General features: G+C 43.6%; 1 protein-coding gene across 3 annotated transcripts in view; it reads right to left on the reverse strand.

The window, feature by feature from the left end:
- The window catches only part of ssbp4 (single stranded DNA binding protein 4), a 129975-nt gene that overhangs the window by 35450 nt on the left and 76068 nt on the right, over positions 1 to 18457 (reverse strand). For all 3 annotated transcript variants that reach the window (XM_061824153.1, XM_061824155.1, XM_061824154.1), the window contains exon 5: positions 3957 to 4046. In XM_061824153.1, the coding sequence (XP_061680137.1) occupies positions 3957 to 4046 (90 nt within the window). The remainder of the gene's footprint in view (positions 1 to 3956; positions 4047 to 18457) is intronic.

An 18457-nucleotide genomic window follows, 5' to 3' on the forward strand; every position in this document is an offset into this window, starting at 1 on the left:
CAGGAATGCGAGCGTGTACGCTTTCAGCTCCGGTTTCAGCTATGTCATCCTCAAACTACCACACAGTGGTGTGCGTGCGTGGATGGGGAATTTTGAAGTTTCGAGAGGGGCAGCGACCATTTCGCCCGTCTCTGCTTCAAGCGTGCGACAATGAATCTCTCCTTTTGTTCCAGACCGCGTCTTTCTGTGGTGATTAGCGACTGATGATGCGTTTTTCATCACCCAAAATGTGCGAGAATTGAAAATCTTTACCTCAACCTTTTAGAAACAGTTTTACGTACAAACTGTACACCTGAGGTGGGAAAACCTTGCCCTTGCTAATGCAAACTATCACGTAAGAATGACTAGAAATGCAGTTGCTAAGGCAATGAAATGTTGAAGGGATGTGGCCGAGTTGGTGAAAATGTTGGTGAAATGTACTCAAAAGAGACAATTGGGTTAAATGGAAAAAAAATACACTGGAAAATCCGGCACGCTGAGACTCCAGCACTCCCACAACCCTTGTGAGGATAAGCAGCTTAGAAAATGGATGGATAGATAGATAGAGAGAGAGAGAGAGAGAGAGAGAGAGAAAGAGAGCAATTTCTGGCTAATTAAATGCTGACAATCTGAGACTGGGCTAAAATGTGTTTTAAAATTTACTGAAATGTGAGAATTTAGGATAGGAAATTAAAAAAAAAAAAAACATGTATGTGCTCAGCGGCACGGTGGAGCAGCTGGTAAAGCGTTGACCTCACAGTTCTGAGGACCTGGGTTCGATCCCGGTACTGCCTGTGTGGAGTTTGCATGTTCTCCCCGTGCCTGGGTGGGTTTCCTCCGGGCACTCCGGTTTCCTCCCACATCCCAAAAACATGCAACATTAATTGGACACTCTAAATTGCCCATACGGTGATTGTGAATGCAGCTGTTTGTCTCTATGCGCCCTGCGATTGGCTGGCAACCAGTTCAGGGTGTACCCCCCCCCCCCCCGCCCCGCCTGTTGAGAGCTGATATAGGCTCCAGCAGCACTCCCCGCGACCCTCGTGAGGATAAGTGGCAAAAGAAAATGGATGGATGTGATAAGTAGAGAAAGCATTTTGTCCCAAAAAATGAATCTTGAAGAGCTGATGATTTAAAATCTAAAACTACTGAACTGTGAGGTATTGAAAAATGAAAGTAATGACAATCGACGATGAGGTGGGCATGTCGAAACGTTGTCAAATGAGACAATTGAGAAAACGAAAGTATCAATAGAATAATGATAATAACTGCAGAATGTAATTAACGAATAACAAATTGTATGCCCTGCGATATGGAGAAGAATCCTGCTTATTTACTGATAACGTTCTCTCTGCAAGTTACTACTGGAGAGCGAAACCGGACGTGAAGACTGAGAAAGGTGGTCCCGCTTGAAATAAATCCGTTCATCCTTCTTGTTACTCCCCGCATCCCCACGGCCATCCTGTCTGCCTGCCCGCCTGCCTGCCTGCCTGCCTGTCTGTCTGTCTGTCTGTCTGTCTTTCCGCCTTTCTGTCTATCTGTCACGCGCACCAGGACTATTTCTGGAACGTGGTGTCACTCACGCAACAGCACCAGATAGCTTTTCCCCCTGCCTGCGCACTGCTCATACATCATTAACATTCTGCGCGACCCCGACACGCACGCACATTTCACATCCTTGGGCACGTGGATATGCATGCAAATGGCCGTGTTGCACACGGTACGCATGTACACAGAAATATTCCGCGAGTGTGTTTCTCCACTTGTTTAGATGTTGGAATTAAAGATCAGTGTTATGACTAAATTATGACGGAATGAAAGTAGAACATTATTATGTCCTTATGTTTGTTGGGTTTCATAGATCCAATTATTCACTTTCCTTTCAAATGGACAGTAGACAAAAGTAATGTCATCATGATTATTATTGTAAATTAATATGATTACTATTACAAATGTAATTATTTTATTAATTTATTTGATTGACAATTTGATCTGTATAATTAATAAATGTCCATCCTTATACATCCCAGTTTATTTATTATCATTCTTATTTATTACTATTCTTCTTTCCCTCTCAGCTTGTCCCATTAGGGCTCGCCACAGCGTGTCATCTTAGATGAACGCATATTTGTTTGGCACAGTTTTACGCCGCATGCACTTCCTGACGTAACCTCTCTCCATTTACCCGTTATATTTATTATTAACAATAATATGTATTAATATTATTTATTATATAATTTATTAATGTTCTTCATTGTCAATCTAATTCATTCTTATTTTTAATTTGTTTGTAGTTACAAAGCCAATCTATACATTATTATTTTTATTTTTATGTTTAATGAAAGCCACATTACTTTCAATTTAAGTATCCATTTAAAATTCATATTCGTTAGTTTTTCATCATAAAAGAACTAGATTGTAATTTATTTGATGAATGAATCTTATTGGCAAATTTATATACATTTTCCAATTTGGGGGTCTTTTTTTTTTAAACAAAAAGCACCTTTTTAATGAAGATAAATTATTGATAAACACTTTGTAGACATTGTTCATGGAATAAAACAATAAGTGTTTTGTTATGTTAAGGACATATTTTAGCGCTCAATGTCGCGTTTTCACGGAAAACATCAACTCGTGACAGGACGACAACAAACGGTGTCTTTCAATTACAAGACGAGCACCGTCACACTTCATTAGCGCGAGAGTCATTAAAGTTGCGCTCAAGGACACGGGCGCGGGAAAAATGGCCGTGAAATATGAACGCCGCTCTCGGTGTCGCTTTTGTTTGTTAAGTAACATTTAGTCGGGGACGCCTTCTTTCTAATACGCGGCGATATTATAAAAACCGCCTCTTCCACACTGGTCGGATGTGGGTCACAGGAAGGCGTGCCGGAAAGGCTTGCGTGCGTACAAACTCGGGACAAGCGTGCATGTGTGTGCGTGCGTGTGCATGTGAGAGTGTAGACAGCCTTCAGAGAACAGCGATGACAAGCGGAATCAGTAAAGCAACACAAAGCAGGGAGAACAGTCTCCTCTCTGTCCAGCTTCACTGAAACATTAAAGGCCACGCTGGCTATTTGAGCTACAAAGAGAAAAGAAAAGGCTACAAAGTGCATGAGGAGTCAACAAGCGGCCCGTGCGACATATGGACGGGCGGCGGGGGGACGGAGAAGGGCGCACATCTGGACGAGGATTAGGATAGCTAAAGAGGCTAAAAAAATAAAAAAAAAAAAAAGGAGGAGGAGGAGACAGAAGGATGGGTTTAAGGGGAGTCAAGGGAGGGGGCAGAGTTTTACATACGCTGAAAACTGTACACGCTGCCAAAATAAAGCTTCCTGGTGTGTACTGGATGCAATAATATTAGCTCAAGAATGACACGGAGATGAAATGAACAAAAAAAGAATGCAGAAACGATGACGCTGGGCCGAAGGAGAGCCGACAATAAATGTATTGAAATGTGAAAAAAAAAATACAGAATGAACAGAATGCATTGGACGGAGAAATATATGCGGAAGGGCTGACACTGAGCTGAAGTGCCGTAGAATGTTTTGAAATGGGAACATTTGAAACGTCAGAGATAATAATAGCAACTACAAAGAAATATGTCGGAATTATAAGAAGTCATAGTAATAGTTCAAGCTGAAGAGATGGGCTGATCTGAAATTTATTGGAATGTGCCGATTTGAAAAATTCTGTGAATAATCTAAATAACGAGGCAATCCAATGGCTGAAGAAATAAACGGTAAAGAGGTGAAGATCTTCTTAAATGTAGCAGAAATGTATTGCAATATAAGAATTTGAAAAAAAAAAAAATTCACTCGAGAATGCAAAAGCGTTTGAAGAACAGAAATTCTGTTGGAAATTTCTGGAGAAATGAACAGCGAAGGACTGATGCTGTGCTGGAATTGTGGAGAAATAGATGGGAGACAATTTCAGACAAATACAAAATACAATTGAAATTAAATTCTAGTTCTTACTTGAAAGAATCCGGGTGGCATGGGTCCTCCCGGCATGCCATCGTTGGGTGGCATGTTGCCCATCACTGGACTGGGGGCAGCGGCCGCACTCTGGAAAACAAAGTGTGGGGGGGCGCGTTGAGCCACTGAACAATAAAGTCAAACTTCTACGGATCTGATGCTGACAACAGCTTAATTTAAAAGATATTCCATCATTATCTTTTGTTCCTATTCCGGCCCTGCCTGTGTGGAGTTTGCATGTTCTCCCCGTGCCTGCGTGGGTTTTTTCTGGCCACTTCGGTTTCCTCCCACATCCAAAAAACATTCAATATTAATTGGACACTCTAAATTGCCCGTAGGTGTGATTGTGAGTGTGGCTGTTTGTCTCTATGTGCCCCGCGATTGGCTGGCGACCAGTTCAGGGTGTACCCCGCCTCTTGCCCGTTGACAGCTGGAATAGGCTCCAGCACTCCCCGCGACCCTTGTGTGGATAAGCGGCAAAGAAAATGGATGGATGGATAAGAACACTGAAGAGCTAAGAATTTTTTTAGGTCTTATTTGGGTGAAAAACCACCGCGACACTTGAAACTTCTTACAATTTAAGGGACTTCCCTCGTGACGGCATCATCAATTCTGTCCTTATTTGCATCGGGTGCGACTGTCCTGTTTGTCTCAATTGTTGGGGCTATTGAGGCACGTCCCAGCCCCCGGTATGCCTTCCCCAGGTTTGTCTTGGACGCTCCGTGACATCCGAGGAAGGCAATCACAAGACATTGCTTCGGTGGAATGAGTCATTTTGTTTCATGTTCTCAAACGAAAATACGCCGAGACGTGACACGCCGCTAACCCCGACCTGGCCCTAATAAAACGCCTAATTGTCGGCGGTTTGGGGGGGGAAGCAGGATGGAGGAAAGCTGCCTAAAAACACAACCGACATACCAGAGAGCGTGATCTACAACAGAAGGGTGGAAATGAACTGAATAAAGCGGATAACAAAACGTAGAAAGCCCCGCTTTAGCCTCAAAAGAGAACTTAAAGGGTAAGGACGTTCACTATTTGATTCTTTTTTTTTTTTTTTGTGTATATGCACAAGAAGTGTACAAGGCTGCACACACTACGCAGGTGAAGCCAAAGCAGTAGCGGCGGCGGCGGCAGCAGCAGCAGCAGCAAAATGCCCCCTTCTCCTAGTTGCCATGACAACCCCGACCTCAGCTCCTGCACTCCAGTGCCCATTAAAACCCTCAGGCCGTCAATCAACAGCAGGGCTGGGGTGGCGGTGGGAAAGCGAGGGGGAACGACAGAAAAAAAAATAAAAATGAAGAAGAGGCGAAAAGCAATGCGAGACGCAGTCAGACGGAGCCCTGTTGTCCACCGTTATTGCCTCGGATCTATCGCCGACGTGCAAACCGTGTTAATAAATGTCGAATAACATGTCTTAAAGGGACTTAAGCATACCCCGTTGCTATGCCTTAGTCATGAATGTTGAATTAGACTCCGTAGTCTCCACTTTGCTGTCCTCTTGACTAAAACACACAGCAAACCTGTTGCTAAGCCGTAGTTCCGGACTCCGCAATCTCCATTTTTAGCCCTCTTTCATTCTGCCCTCAACCTCTTTTCGGATAACATACATGGTAATATTAGCTAATCTCGAAATTGTTGAAATAGTATCAGATCAGTCTAGGCCAGGGGTGCTCAATGCGTCGATCGCGAGGCAGTCTTGGTCGATTGCGGGACGGCGTGCCCCAAAAAAAAAAAAAAAAAAAAAGACGTCAGCAAATGTTCTGCGCGTGCGCAATTGTGCACCGCTGATGCAGTCTCTGTGCAGATATTCTGCGTTGCGCGCAAAAAAAAACATAATCCAATGCAAATTGAAAGTATAACATACAGCTATTCAGTTTGTGGCATTTTGCAATGTGATTCAAAGAGTGAGGCATGCCTGGTTGTTACGTCTAACAACACAATTCACATACGTACTGTAAAAAATGAAAAGAAGAAGCCACTGGTTTCTTTTAGGCAGCACACGGAACTTTCTCTAACAACGACCCCTCCCCCCCTCACTCCCCGGTCTTAAAGACGCACATCATAAATACAAATGTTACAGTACTTACACAGCCCATCAACGTGTTTTATAATGACAGAGTCCACCACCGCTGCTTTAGTTAGCAACACAGTCTGGGCAACGCAGAGCAAAGACGAGTTAAACCTGCCGCTTATGTTCACTTTTGATATTAATGGAGAAAGTTAAAAAAGAAATGCTGTTGTTTTAAGATGCAGTGACTATCAGAGTATGTGAATAATCGAAGAAAAAGCAGTTAAACTTGATGAGATTTCCTCTTTTCCGAGTGGGAAAGGTCTGGTCTGAAGCCAAAGTAGAAAGTGCAGGTTGAGATGGTGTGTCATTTTAAAATTCCACCTTGGCACAGCCTGATCCAGGATGAACGCACAGACAATACCATGCACAAAAAGTGAATTCTGCACTTTAAATATAGGAGGCAATATAACATTAACCTTAAAACAGTTTTGGAGCATTATCATCCCCCCCAATCCACCCTGTCGGTAGCTCGCGAGAGGCTGGCTGCTTGAAAGGTAGATCTTGGGGTAAAAACCCCTGGTCTAGGCCAAATCTTCCTGCTGCCGTGCCTTAGTTTTGGATGTCCCAGTATTCCACACAGTACTCCAGATTACTCCGTTTTGCTGCACGAGAATGTTTTCTTCTTCTGCCCTTCGTCGCCTCTTGAATAAAACGAGCAGCTAACCACATTGCTATACCTTAGCTATGGATACCACACCATTGTGCTCCATTTTGTTGCAGCAGAGTGTTTTCTTTTGTTTTTTTTTTTTGCCAGTCTCCTCTTGAGTCTCTCAAGGCTGACCCCGTACTTCGCAGTCAGCACTTTTACCAGCAGCCCGTTTTCTTCATTGATACTTTTGGGCTGAGTCTCTTCTTGAATCGTGTCTCATTACACCAAACAAAATCCATTCTGTGTGGTGTTTACCGATTTTTTGTTTTTTTTTTATTGAAGGGGAAATCTAACCTGTAATCATAAATCAGTTCTGTGTTGCCGCCAACCAGAGAGACTTTTCCATTAAGTCGCTAAAGAGAGGAAAAATACGTAGCGCACGCTTTTATCGCACAAAAAGCAAACCCGCGGTACTTTTCTGACAAGAGTGACAATTTGCGGAGTTCACATGTTCACAGTCAGGCTAAGGTGAGGAATAGCAGCAGATGAGGATAGATGCGACGCTTAAACCAGTCTGACTCATTTCGGGTTAAAAGCGGGAAAACAGACAGTTCCCGTCTGCGGTTTTTGATGGTTCTCTCGAACAACGGCGGGGCCGCTGTCATTTGGCCCCCTCGGTTTGTGAAGCTCTTCAGCTCCGTGCCAATGGCTACTTTGTCTGCCAGGCCGGCTGGATGGCACTCAGACGGTGAATGAGCGTCTGTATCACTGCGGGGGATCAGACCCAGGCTTCCAGGGAGTAATGGATCCACTGTTATCTGGATCCAAATAAGCAGACCGACACGCTTCCACCACAACCTGCTGGCCAGCAAGTGCGTCCGTGAATATGTTTTTCCATCTCCGTACATAATGGTTAAAATGGTTGTTTTGGAGTCGCCACAACCTGGCAGACCTCATCGCTAACCTCGTCACCACTCGTCCCTTCCCGGGGACCCTCTGTCACGACGCTCCTTCAAATCCCCTTCCCTCAACCGCAAGTGGTCCAATAAGTCTGTCAGTGGAAGCGATCCTGCGGTGATAAGTAGAGGCGAGAGCGTGTGACGGGGCAAAAGACGCCGAGGGAGAGATCTGTGACGCAAAAATGGAAGTAGCCACTTTGGTGCGTCTTCGACCTGCGACCTGGAGGCCCAGAGAGAAAACTGGAAGGATCTAGACTGCCATACAGCTATCCATTTTCTGTACAGCTTATCCACACTAGGGTCATGGGTGTGCTCAAACCTATCCAAACTGACCCTGGACAAGAGGTGGGGTAACACGCTAAATCAGTGGGGGATCTAGAATGTTCCCTCATTATATTGCAGCTGATCGTTCATGCCCTCGCTATATTGTGTTTGTTTTTTTAAAACTTTCTACTTTAAATACTGCATTCAGCCTTTCGTCTTTTGGACATTTCCGGAACATTCGCCTACTTGGAACTTTTGCTGGACATAACATTCGCCTATTTGGAACATTCGTTTGACTTTGGTGACTGTACGTCGTTTGGCTAGACTAAACCGTCTTTGTACTTCTATTTTGTTTTAGATTGCTATTGTTTTGTGTTGTATTGTATTGAATAAATTGTCGTAAACGTCTTAAATACTTCCTTATATTTTGCTGGTTTAACGAAGGGGATTCATTCTAAATTCACACGTAACAAACTGTTTTCTTTTAAATGTGTATTAACTGTGTCTAGTGGTGCCTTGAAACAAGAGGAATTGACCCTAAGATTTTGTTCCGATACAAGCGGACGATATTTTGCTTTAACATGGGCGGCACGGTGGAACAGCTGGTAAAGCGTTGGCCTCACAGTTCTGAGGTCCCGGGTTCAATCCCGGACCCTCCTGTGTGCAGTTTGCATGTTCTCCCCGTGCCTGCGTGGGTTTCCTCCAGGCACTCCGGTTTCCTCCCACATTCCAAAAACATGCAAGGCTCCAGCACTCTCTGCAACCCTCGTGAGAATAAGCGGCTAAGAAAATGGATAAATTGATTAATTGGGCATTCTAAATTGCCCCTAAGTGTGATTGTGAGTGCGGCTGTTTGTCTCGATGTGGCCTGCGGTTGGCTGGCGACCAGTTCAGGGTGTACCCGACCTCCTGCCCGTTGACAGCTGGGATAGGCTCCAGCACTCCCTGTGATCCTCGTGAGGATAAGCGGTGAAGAAAATGGATGGATGGATGGATGGAAGGATGGATGCTTTAACATGCATGCTGTTTGATAGCAGTGAACTCGAACTTGACACACAATTCACAACAAGCACCACTTTGGACACTTGTTAACAATTCTTCAAAACAGGCTTCAAGCTGTTTAAAAATTTAGATAGTCTTTAGTTCACTATATTAATGCTAATACTTCCACAGAATGGGAAACACGTATGTATAACCCAACAAGCAACTCATATTTGAACACAAATGGTGGAGCAAAACATTTAGAGATCCAATACAACAATACTATCCATCCATTTACTTCGCCGCTTATCCTCATGAGGGTCGCAGGGAGCGCTGGAGCCTATCCCAGCTGTCAACGGGCAGGAGGTGGGGTACACCCTGAACTGGTTGCCAGCCAATCGCAAGGCACATAGAGACAGCCACACTCACAATCACACCGAGGGGCAATATAGAGTGTCTAATTCAGGGCTCAGCAACCTTTTTGAGGCTGAGGACTACTTTGTGAGCATCGGTCGTATGAAAGGGTCAGATTCAGAATAACAATTTGTGGCCTATGGTATTTTTTAGAACATACCTCGCGAGTGCCTTATATGGTCCTCGCGGGATACCATTCGCCCGCGGGCACCGCGTTGGTGATCCCTGGTCAAATTAATGTTGCATGTTTTTGGGATGTGGGAGGAAACCGGAGTGCCCGGAGGAAACCCACGCAGGCACGGGGAGAACATGCAAACTGCACACAGGCGGGTTGAACCCGGAACCTAAGAACTGTGAGGCCAACGCTTTCCAGCTGCGCCACCGTGCCACCACTACACTAACAGTCCAATATTCTCTATCGTCCACGAGGAAGATCGAAGTCTCAGTCCAGATGAACTACTTGAACAAGACTTTCTTGACACCAATTACTGCGTTCCTATGAGCCAGGACTTGGGTGCCTTTTTGTGGCATCTTAGGGCAATGAAGAAAGAGGACAAAAAAGAAATGAAAAATGTAAAAGAAATAGTTAAGAATTGATTAACGTACTGCAGAAAGGTAGAAAGTCTTTTCCGCCTGCGCCCTCCCCCTACCCCCCACCCCCCACCCCTCTTGGAGCAAATGGACTCAGTACCAGCACAAGTTGATGAAGTAATTACACACAATGCGATAAAAAGGGGAACAGCGACATGGCTGCTTGCCAGCAAACTTTATATTGATTAGGGCGGTCAATTGCAGAGAAAAGATACACAACACAAGACACATCCAATGCAGGTGCGCTATTGTAACACCTCGGCGGGATCGAGCGGATTTGTGCTTTTGGGTGTCCATGAAAGACTTTTTTTTTTTTTTTTTTTTTGGAGAACATGTTCACATAGCCCGTGGTAACTTCCAGATGTCAAGGGAATGTCATCTTCAATTGAAATCAAGCAGGGAACCAAACCATGTCTGACAACTGGAAAGTCAGACTCTGTCAAAATGGCTGCCACACACCTCGCTTTGAGAATTATGTGATCCCTCAATATGCATCCTTATTATATGAGTTTTAAAATTTTGAATGCACAGAATTGCACTTTTTACACACGGATAACCGTTAATGCGACGCAGCGAGCCTCCCTTGCCACTCCCCTTTCATCCCGTCATCCTACGGTACGGAGTTTATTTATAGTTGGCTTTTTTAGCTTTATTTTGCGCTAGCTGACTTGTCTGATAGTGAAGAAATGTTAGTTAAAACATTGCCTGTATAGAAAAAAAATGAAAGTTTTATGACAGCGAAAAAAGTAAAAAGTAATGCAAAACATAGAAAAACTAGAAGTGCAGTGTAGTTATTCATGTATATATAAAATGGAAAAATAATCCATTCACTTTCTATCGCACTTGTCCTGAGGGCGAGAGGCTACGAACACCCGGAACTGGTCGCCATTCAATCACAGTTGAGTGGGGCCTTGACATACGAGTTGAATTTGCTCTGTGACAACGCTCGTAACCTCCAACACTTGCATATCAAATCATCTTTCCCCATTGAAATGAATCTAAATTCCATTAATTCGTTCAAGCTTCTCCCAAAAACCCAATAAAAATGTCTGTAATGTGTTTTAAACCATCCTTCTATTTTCAGAGCCGCTTATCCTTACAAGGGTTTTAGGTGTGCTGGAGCCTATCCCTCCTATCGTCGGACAGGAGGCAGGGTACACCTCTGGTCGCCAGCCAATCATAGGGCACATAGAGACAAACAGCCACACTCACAACCACACCTATGGGCAATTTAGACTGTCCAATTAATGTTGCATGCTTTTGGGATGTGGGAGGAAACCAGAGTCCCCAAAGAAAACCCACGCAGGTACAGGGAGAACATGCAAACCCCACACAGGCTTGGCAGGGATTTGAACCGTTGAACAGTACACGTTCGCTTTCTGTCGCACTTGTCCTGAGTGCGGGTGAGGTGAGGGTAAGAGGCTACAGATACCCGGAACTGGTCGCCATCCAATCGAAGTTGAGTGGTACCTGGAGATATGAGTTATAATTTGTTATGTGTCGACACTTGTAACCTCCAAAACTCGTGTCTCAAATCATCTTTCCCCACTGAAATGAATGGAAATGCCATTAATTTGTTCCAGCTTCCCCCATAAACCCAATAAAAATGTTTGTAATGTGTTTTTAGCCATCCATCATATTTCAAAGCCGCTCATCCTCACAAGGGCTGTGGGAGTGCTGGAGCCTGTCCGAGCTATCTGCAGGCAGGAGGCGGGGTAGACCCTGAACTGGTTGCCAGGCAATCGCAGGGCACAGACAGACAAACAGCCGCACCCACAATCACACCGAGGGGCAATTTAGAGTCTCTAATTAATGTTGCATGTTTCTGGGATGTGGGAGGAAACGGGAGTGTCCGGAGGCCCGAGGCAGGCTTGGCCGGGATTTGAACCCCAGTCCTCAGATGCTCTATCCCAGGGGTTCCCAAACTACGGGCGGCGGACTGAAGTTTGGACCGGTGAGCACAAAGACGCGCTAATGTAAACGAGAGTCTCGACCACCAAACATTCTCCTGACATGTCAGCCATCCTTCAATTCAAAGGACAGGAAGTGCAATGTCACATTCGAGGCCAGTTGGAAACACACTTGTAACAGTACTCCGGTCCTGACACACAAGTCTGGTGGATTTCACGAGGTGCTGTTTGCTTCTTTAAGCGTGTTATGTCACCTGTCATGTAAGTTCATATCTGCGCGGTGTCAAAAGAGCCACAATGATCACAGCAGTACGTCAGGCAGAGCACATTTATGATTCATTTTTTTACATTTGGGGCTTCTTTGACGTGTTGGGTTTGGTGAAAGTACGTCATCATGTGGATTAAATACATTGATTCATCCGTTCATGAACTGAGCCGCTTAGCCTCACAAGGGTTGTGAAATAAATTGATTCATAAAATCAACTATGAATGAGCTTTACACTTTCTTGTAAACACGATGTAGTTCAATTTGTCGATTGTTCCGGATTTCTTAACAATCATCGTTAAGAACAACCGTAAAAAAATGTAACTATTACATCGTTTAAAAAAGTACTGCATTATTGCTTGATTGACACTATAATAGATTTATGCGTATATCAATTATCTATTCATTGACTTATAGGCACCTCTAATGTGTGGCCCGGTTACAGCAATTACATAATTAAAGTGGATATTAGACATAAAATGTTTTTGACATTTATTAAAATTAGCGGAGAATGTGCCACTCTTTTGAGAGCGTACAGCTTGGCTCATTGTGTCCGACATACATACCCAATCATAGAGCCAGTCAAAACCCATGAGTAAGGCTGCAGTAGTAACGCCTGTCTTCATGTGTTGCTCCACTGTTTATGTTCAAATATAAATGTTCTTTTTAATGGCCCTGTTAGTGCTGCGCTAGGGTTAGCGCTGTGCTCGCGTGTTGCTGCTGTGTTCCTGTTGTGTCTCAGTGATTTTTACCGGTATGTTTTTTTTTTAATTAAACGGCCCTGTTAGTGCTGCGCTTGCGTAAGCGCTGTGCTAGCGTGTTACTGTCGTGTCTTAGTGATTTTTACCGGTATGTTTTTTTTTTTTTTAAACGGGCCTGTTAGTGCTGCGCTAGCATTAGCGCTGTGCCAGCGTGTTGCTGCTGTGTTACTGTTGTGTCTCAGTGATTTTTACCGGTATGTATTTTTTAACCTGCCCTGTTAGCATTGCGCTAGCGTTAGAGCGCTGCTAGCATGTTGTTGCTGTGTTACTGCCGCATCCCAGTGATTTAGGTATGTTTTGTTAAACCCGGCCCCGTTCGTGTTGTGCTACTATTTTGCTCGTGTGGTGCTGCCGCGGCATTTTTTTTTTTTTTTCCACCTCTGTTCATGCGACCTTGTTGTTGCTATGTTAAGCTAAGCTAAGGTGTTAAAACTTGGAAAACTCTTTGTGTGCACCGTCATTCTTTGTAACTATGTCGTGTTTCAATGTGGGCACTTGCGGCTTTTACACAGGTGCGGCTTGTGTATGTACCCAATGGTATTTCCTTTACAAACGTACTGGGTAAGGCTTATAATCAGGTGCACTCTGTAGGCCAGAAATTATGGTAATCGGACCAAGGAACGCTTGTAGCGAACGTTTGGTCGCTCGTATTTCAAGGCACCGCCGCATACTTTAAATACATTTTACATTGCTAAAATTAAAACAAATATTTAAATAGGATGCAGAGTTCTTTTTCAAGAGTTAAGATCGCGAGTGGCTTCCATCCGCACGCACACCTCTCACGTAAAGGCCGTGATTCGCAGCGTCGATGGTTAATGACCAAAGGCCGCCGATGGCCCCGCTGCTCACTCGGGTGACCCTTTCTAACACGGGTCCCCCCCTGCCGGCACTGGTCTTTAATTACACACAAACACACCTATGTGATCGCAACACACAGCCCCACTCACTCAACCCGTGGCCTTTCACTCCCTCATTAGGCACTCGACGTCGCCACGAGAGAGTCGAGACGACCCGCACACGCGCTATGAGTGGAACATGTATTTGCAGCTAGGTGCTTAATTGAAGATCATTAACACTGCTAATTAGGGAATGCTCTGAGGCTAGAGACAAAGCTAAATGTGGCAGGATGAAAGGAGCGTGTTGAGGGAGGGAGGGAGCGAGGGAGCGAACGAGGGAGGGAGGGAGGAAGGGAGGGAGGCAATCCATTCAGACAACTTATGAATTGCACATAGTTTGTCCCAGTGGCGCTCCGCCGATGCTCTATTGAGTGATTTGTTTACTTTTGAGGCACGCATCAACAGCTGTGAGGAGTCGGCTTTTGCCTCGCCGTCCTCCACGACACGAGCGGTGACAGGAGTTTGTCATTCCGCTGGATCAGATCGCAATGCTATCGCAAACAAAACATATCAAAATTCTCGAAGAAAGTCTACACACCCCTACCTGACGGCTCGAAAATCGAGACCGAGATCGATTATTTCACAACATTTTCCACCGTGGGACCATTGACTTGCGCAGGTCAATGGAATGAAACAAAACATTTTTGGGAGAGTGGAAGTAAAAATAAACAACTGAAAAATGTGATTGCACAAGTCTGTACAACCTCGCGTAAATCGGGATTTGGCTCTCTTCAATATGTTCATATTCAAACCCTTTTAAGAGTAAATGGGAGTCAGCACACACTTGCCAAAACTGGAACTGAGCAATCTCAAAAAAATAGCAGAAAATTGATAATAATTAAATCATTTGGATACATTTTAGGTCCTCTGAAAAGCTTTTGCTAACATTTTTTGCTTACCTAAATTTGATTTACTTAGTTACAATAACTAAGTTACAGTTTTATAGTTAGTTGGGAGAAAGTCACTTTGTGTTAATTAATTTGTGACAGTTACATGGTTACAGTTACACAGTAATAACAATTATTGAGTTACGTCACTGCAAGGATGATGTTCATTTGTTGATGAACAATGTTATATTCACGCCAAACATACTTTTTATGACTTGTGATTAAAATGTTTAAGTTCGGTTTTCTCAGACCGCAGCACATTTTCCTACCATGTGTTGGGAAATTTTGTTTCTTCTACTATATTTTCATTCATTCTCATACTTCCTTGACACCAATTAGCTGTCCTAATAAGGACATACATGCACTACAAAAAATGGATAGATGCAAAATGTCATTTTTAAGGAACATTCATGGCAGATTCCCTGGGAACAAGTTGCAGGACACTCCCTGTGTGTAAGCATTTTCCGAGCTACCAGGACTAACACCCTGGTACGCTCTGGACTGGTCGCCATCCAGGGCACATATAAACAAACAACCATTCACACTCACATTAACCCACACCTAGAGAATTTTGAGTCCTCAATGAACCCAACATGCATGTTTTTGGAATGCGGGAAGAAGTTGAGGTAGCTGAAGAAGACCGGTGGGGGTTCTATAGAAAAACAGGGACACCTGTACCAAGATTCAAATGCGACACCGTTCAACTGCTCATCCACTCTGCAGCCCGTTGTGTACATTATCTCTCTGTTCAAAAACTCTCTCTTTTACACTTTTTACAAAGCCACAAGGCAGAAGAAGATTCGCAACAAAGGCGGGGAACGCCGGTGTGTTTGGGAATTCCACAATGTGAATTTAACACACCACATGCCGCGATCACAAAGTGTTCAATATTATCAGGACTGGAGCACATTGTGTATAAAAACAGCTTTTCTTTCCCCCACATCAATGATCCCGCCTAGCCTAGCGTTTGTGTCTCTGCTTTGTTGGACTGCTACAGTTTACGGGATAAACCACATTGAACATTGTGCCGCTGCCTCTAAGTCCTGCATTTGGGTCATCCCTGACAAAACCCTGAACTGGTTGCCAGCCAATTGCAGGGCACATGGAGACAAACTGCCGCACTCACAATCACACTTAGGGGCAATTTAGAGTGTCCAATTAATGTTGCATGTACTTGGGATGTGGGAGGAAACCGGAGTGCCCTGAGAAAACCCACATAGGCACAGGGAGAACATGCAAATGTATATATATATATATATATATATATATATATATATATATATATATATATATATATATATATTATATATATATATATATATATATATATATATAATATATATATATATATATGAATTTTGTGTTAATATCACCTTTACTGGGTTATGTGTAAATGGCAAAATTACGTATCAATTCTTCTGGATGTCTGTTTCTCGCCTTCAGCACGACTGGACATAAATCCTCAAAGTAGAAAAACAACCCATTGGTTCCTTTAAAGTCAAAGAGCAAGCGTGCATTTCATCAAGTGCTCTCACCCCGACGACCACTAATCATACACAGAGGTTGGAGGGGGGCGGGGGGGACGACGACGACATTAGAATAGATGCATTGCTTCTTGCAAAAAATGAATATAATCAAACTCTGCTATCCCGTGCTTGTATGCTGCACCTACATGCAAAAGAAAAATCATGAGAAATTCCTCAGGCTAAGGGCTGCGTATGAGGCGAGCAAAATGCTCTGGAAAGCAGGGAAGTGTTCAAACTAAAGCGGCAGATGACGAGAGTTGGCGCCACAAAAGGTTTCGAGATTGACAGCAAAGACACGAGGAATGCATTTAGTGTCTGAGCCTCATCATAAATAACACCTACACACACAGGCGCACGCACAAAAACATTTAAGACTGCCACATACACACACATACATCGCTGGTGGGAACATGCGGTATATGCACGCAGGCCTCCCCCCCTCACATTATGACATTTAGCGAGCAGTACAGAGTGGCATTTAAAGTTGATTTGCTGAATGACACATTTCTGTGCTCCCTACATATTTCTTTATGAATATACGATTTAGCGATAAGGGGATTCTAATTAAAGGCGCATTTGTTAATAGCGGCACGTTGCCGCCTTTACACGGGAGCAAAGAAGTGATAAATGCACGTCTTTTCACCAAAATAGAAAAGAAAAATATTTGGAAAAGAACATGACATTTGGAATGTATGTGTAGTATCATACAGGATGACATGTCAATGTCATAAATTATATACATGTATGTAATTATTTTTTTAGCTCCACGGATTAAACGTACATTTATTATTAAATGTGGGGTTTTTTTTTTCATCATGTGGAGTGTTCTCTTTCCTCTCAACCTCAAAACTCCCTTGAATTATTTTCTGGGTTATGCTAAAGTACAATTAAATAAATCAATAAAAACAAAAGGCAGAACACACAAGAATGAAAACAAAGAGTGAAGGCGTCCAAATGGGCTGCAATGTGGAGTTATCGCATCAAATCTGCAAAGCGGTTCCGTCACAAATGTCAGAATTCACATTGCGGAGGTTAATTGTTCATATTCAGATTATATAAACGTTATCCCGTAAAAAATGTTGCTACATCAGCTTTGTTGTTATCTCAATGGACTGTTTGTTATTAATTAAGGACCGCTGAAAACCGAGCAAAGTGGGCAAGTTATGAACAAACCGCAAACAAATTTGGCGACTAACACCCAAAGTTCCCTCGATGCTGCGCAACTGCGCATTTGCGCACTCGTCCCACACTCTCAGCGCAGAGGAAAACAGATCCAGCGCAGTGAACTACGGCCTGACATCTTTTGTTTCTTCTACATTGCCTCTCACAAAGAGTTGCTGCTCGGCCACACCGGGCCACACACTTTACTTGCTAGTTTACCTGACACCGCCCACCTCCACTCTTAAAGCGGTACACTCATAATTACAAACACCGGGGTATGTGAATAATAGAAGAAAAAGTGGTGAAACTGGACTACATTTTCTCTTTTTTTGGAGTAAAAAAGGTCTGGTATGAAGCCAAAGTAGACAGTACAGGATGAGATGGTGTGTTATGTTAAAATTCCAACTTGGCACAGCCTAATTGAGGATGAAAACACAGACGATACATTGACCCAAAAGCCAATTCTGTATTTTAAATATAGGAGGCGACATAACATCAACCCTTAATAATGTTTGTGAGCACCGTTCAGCTGTCAACATGCATTGTGAAAGATATTCTGCAAGCAATAATTCAGTTTTACACCAAGAAAAACAGACGAGGAGATCATTGTGGGTTAAAAAGAAAATAAATGAAACAAAGTTGGAAGCGACATTTCAAATTTATAGTTCATAGTTGGCTTGGTATGTATTTGTATTGTAATGTATTTTTTTTGTCTTTTGACATTTTCAGTGTTAGTTTGCAAAAACACAAAATTGTTCTTAAAAAAATGTTCTGATGGGAATGTAATCTGAACCTTTGAATGAGCAAATGGATGACACTGATTGACCACTGTGCGTACGTCTGATGTTACTCACAGTCGTCAAAGGGGGCGCTCACGGGCTTAGTGTGTTTGCTCAGATGCGTCAAAAATTAGAGGGAACATTGCTAACACCCGTATACTTGCGAGCTGATCCTTGCACACATCCCAACTTCCTGCTACATAAAAACCGCGACCTGTGGTGTTTTCACAGAGAAACGATGTTTTGAGCCGTCACAAATTATGCTTTTATTGCACCACAAACTACATGGTGTGATTGTCGAGGAAGGAGCGGATTTCCATGCCCGTTGTAGTTATACTATATAAAGCGGTGCGGTTTCTGATATGGGTTATATGGAGAGTGGCCCAGGGTGGCTTTACGTGGGGGTGGCACTTGTCCCGCCACCAACCGACCCCCCTCCATGAGTTC

The sequence above is a fragment of the Syngnathoides biaculeatus genome, chromosome 7 (genome assembly GCF_019802595.1).
Source record: "Syngnathoides biaculeatus isolate LvHL_M chromosome 7, ASM1980259v1, whole genome shotgun sequence".
Classification (NCBI taxonomy): domain Eukaryota; kingdom Metazoa; phylum Chordata; class Actinopteri; order Syngnathiformes; family Syngnathidae; genus Syngnathoides; species Syngnathoides biaculeatus.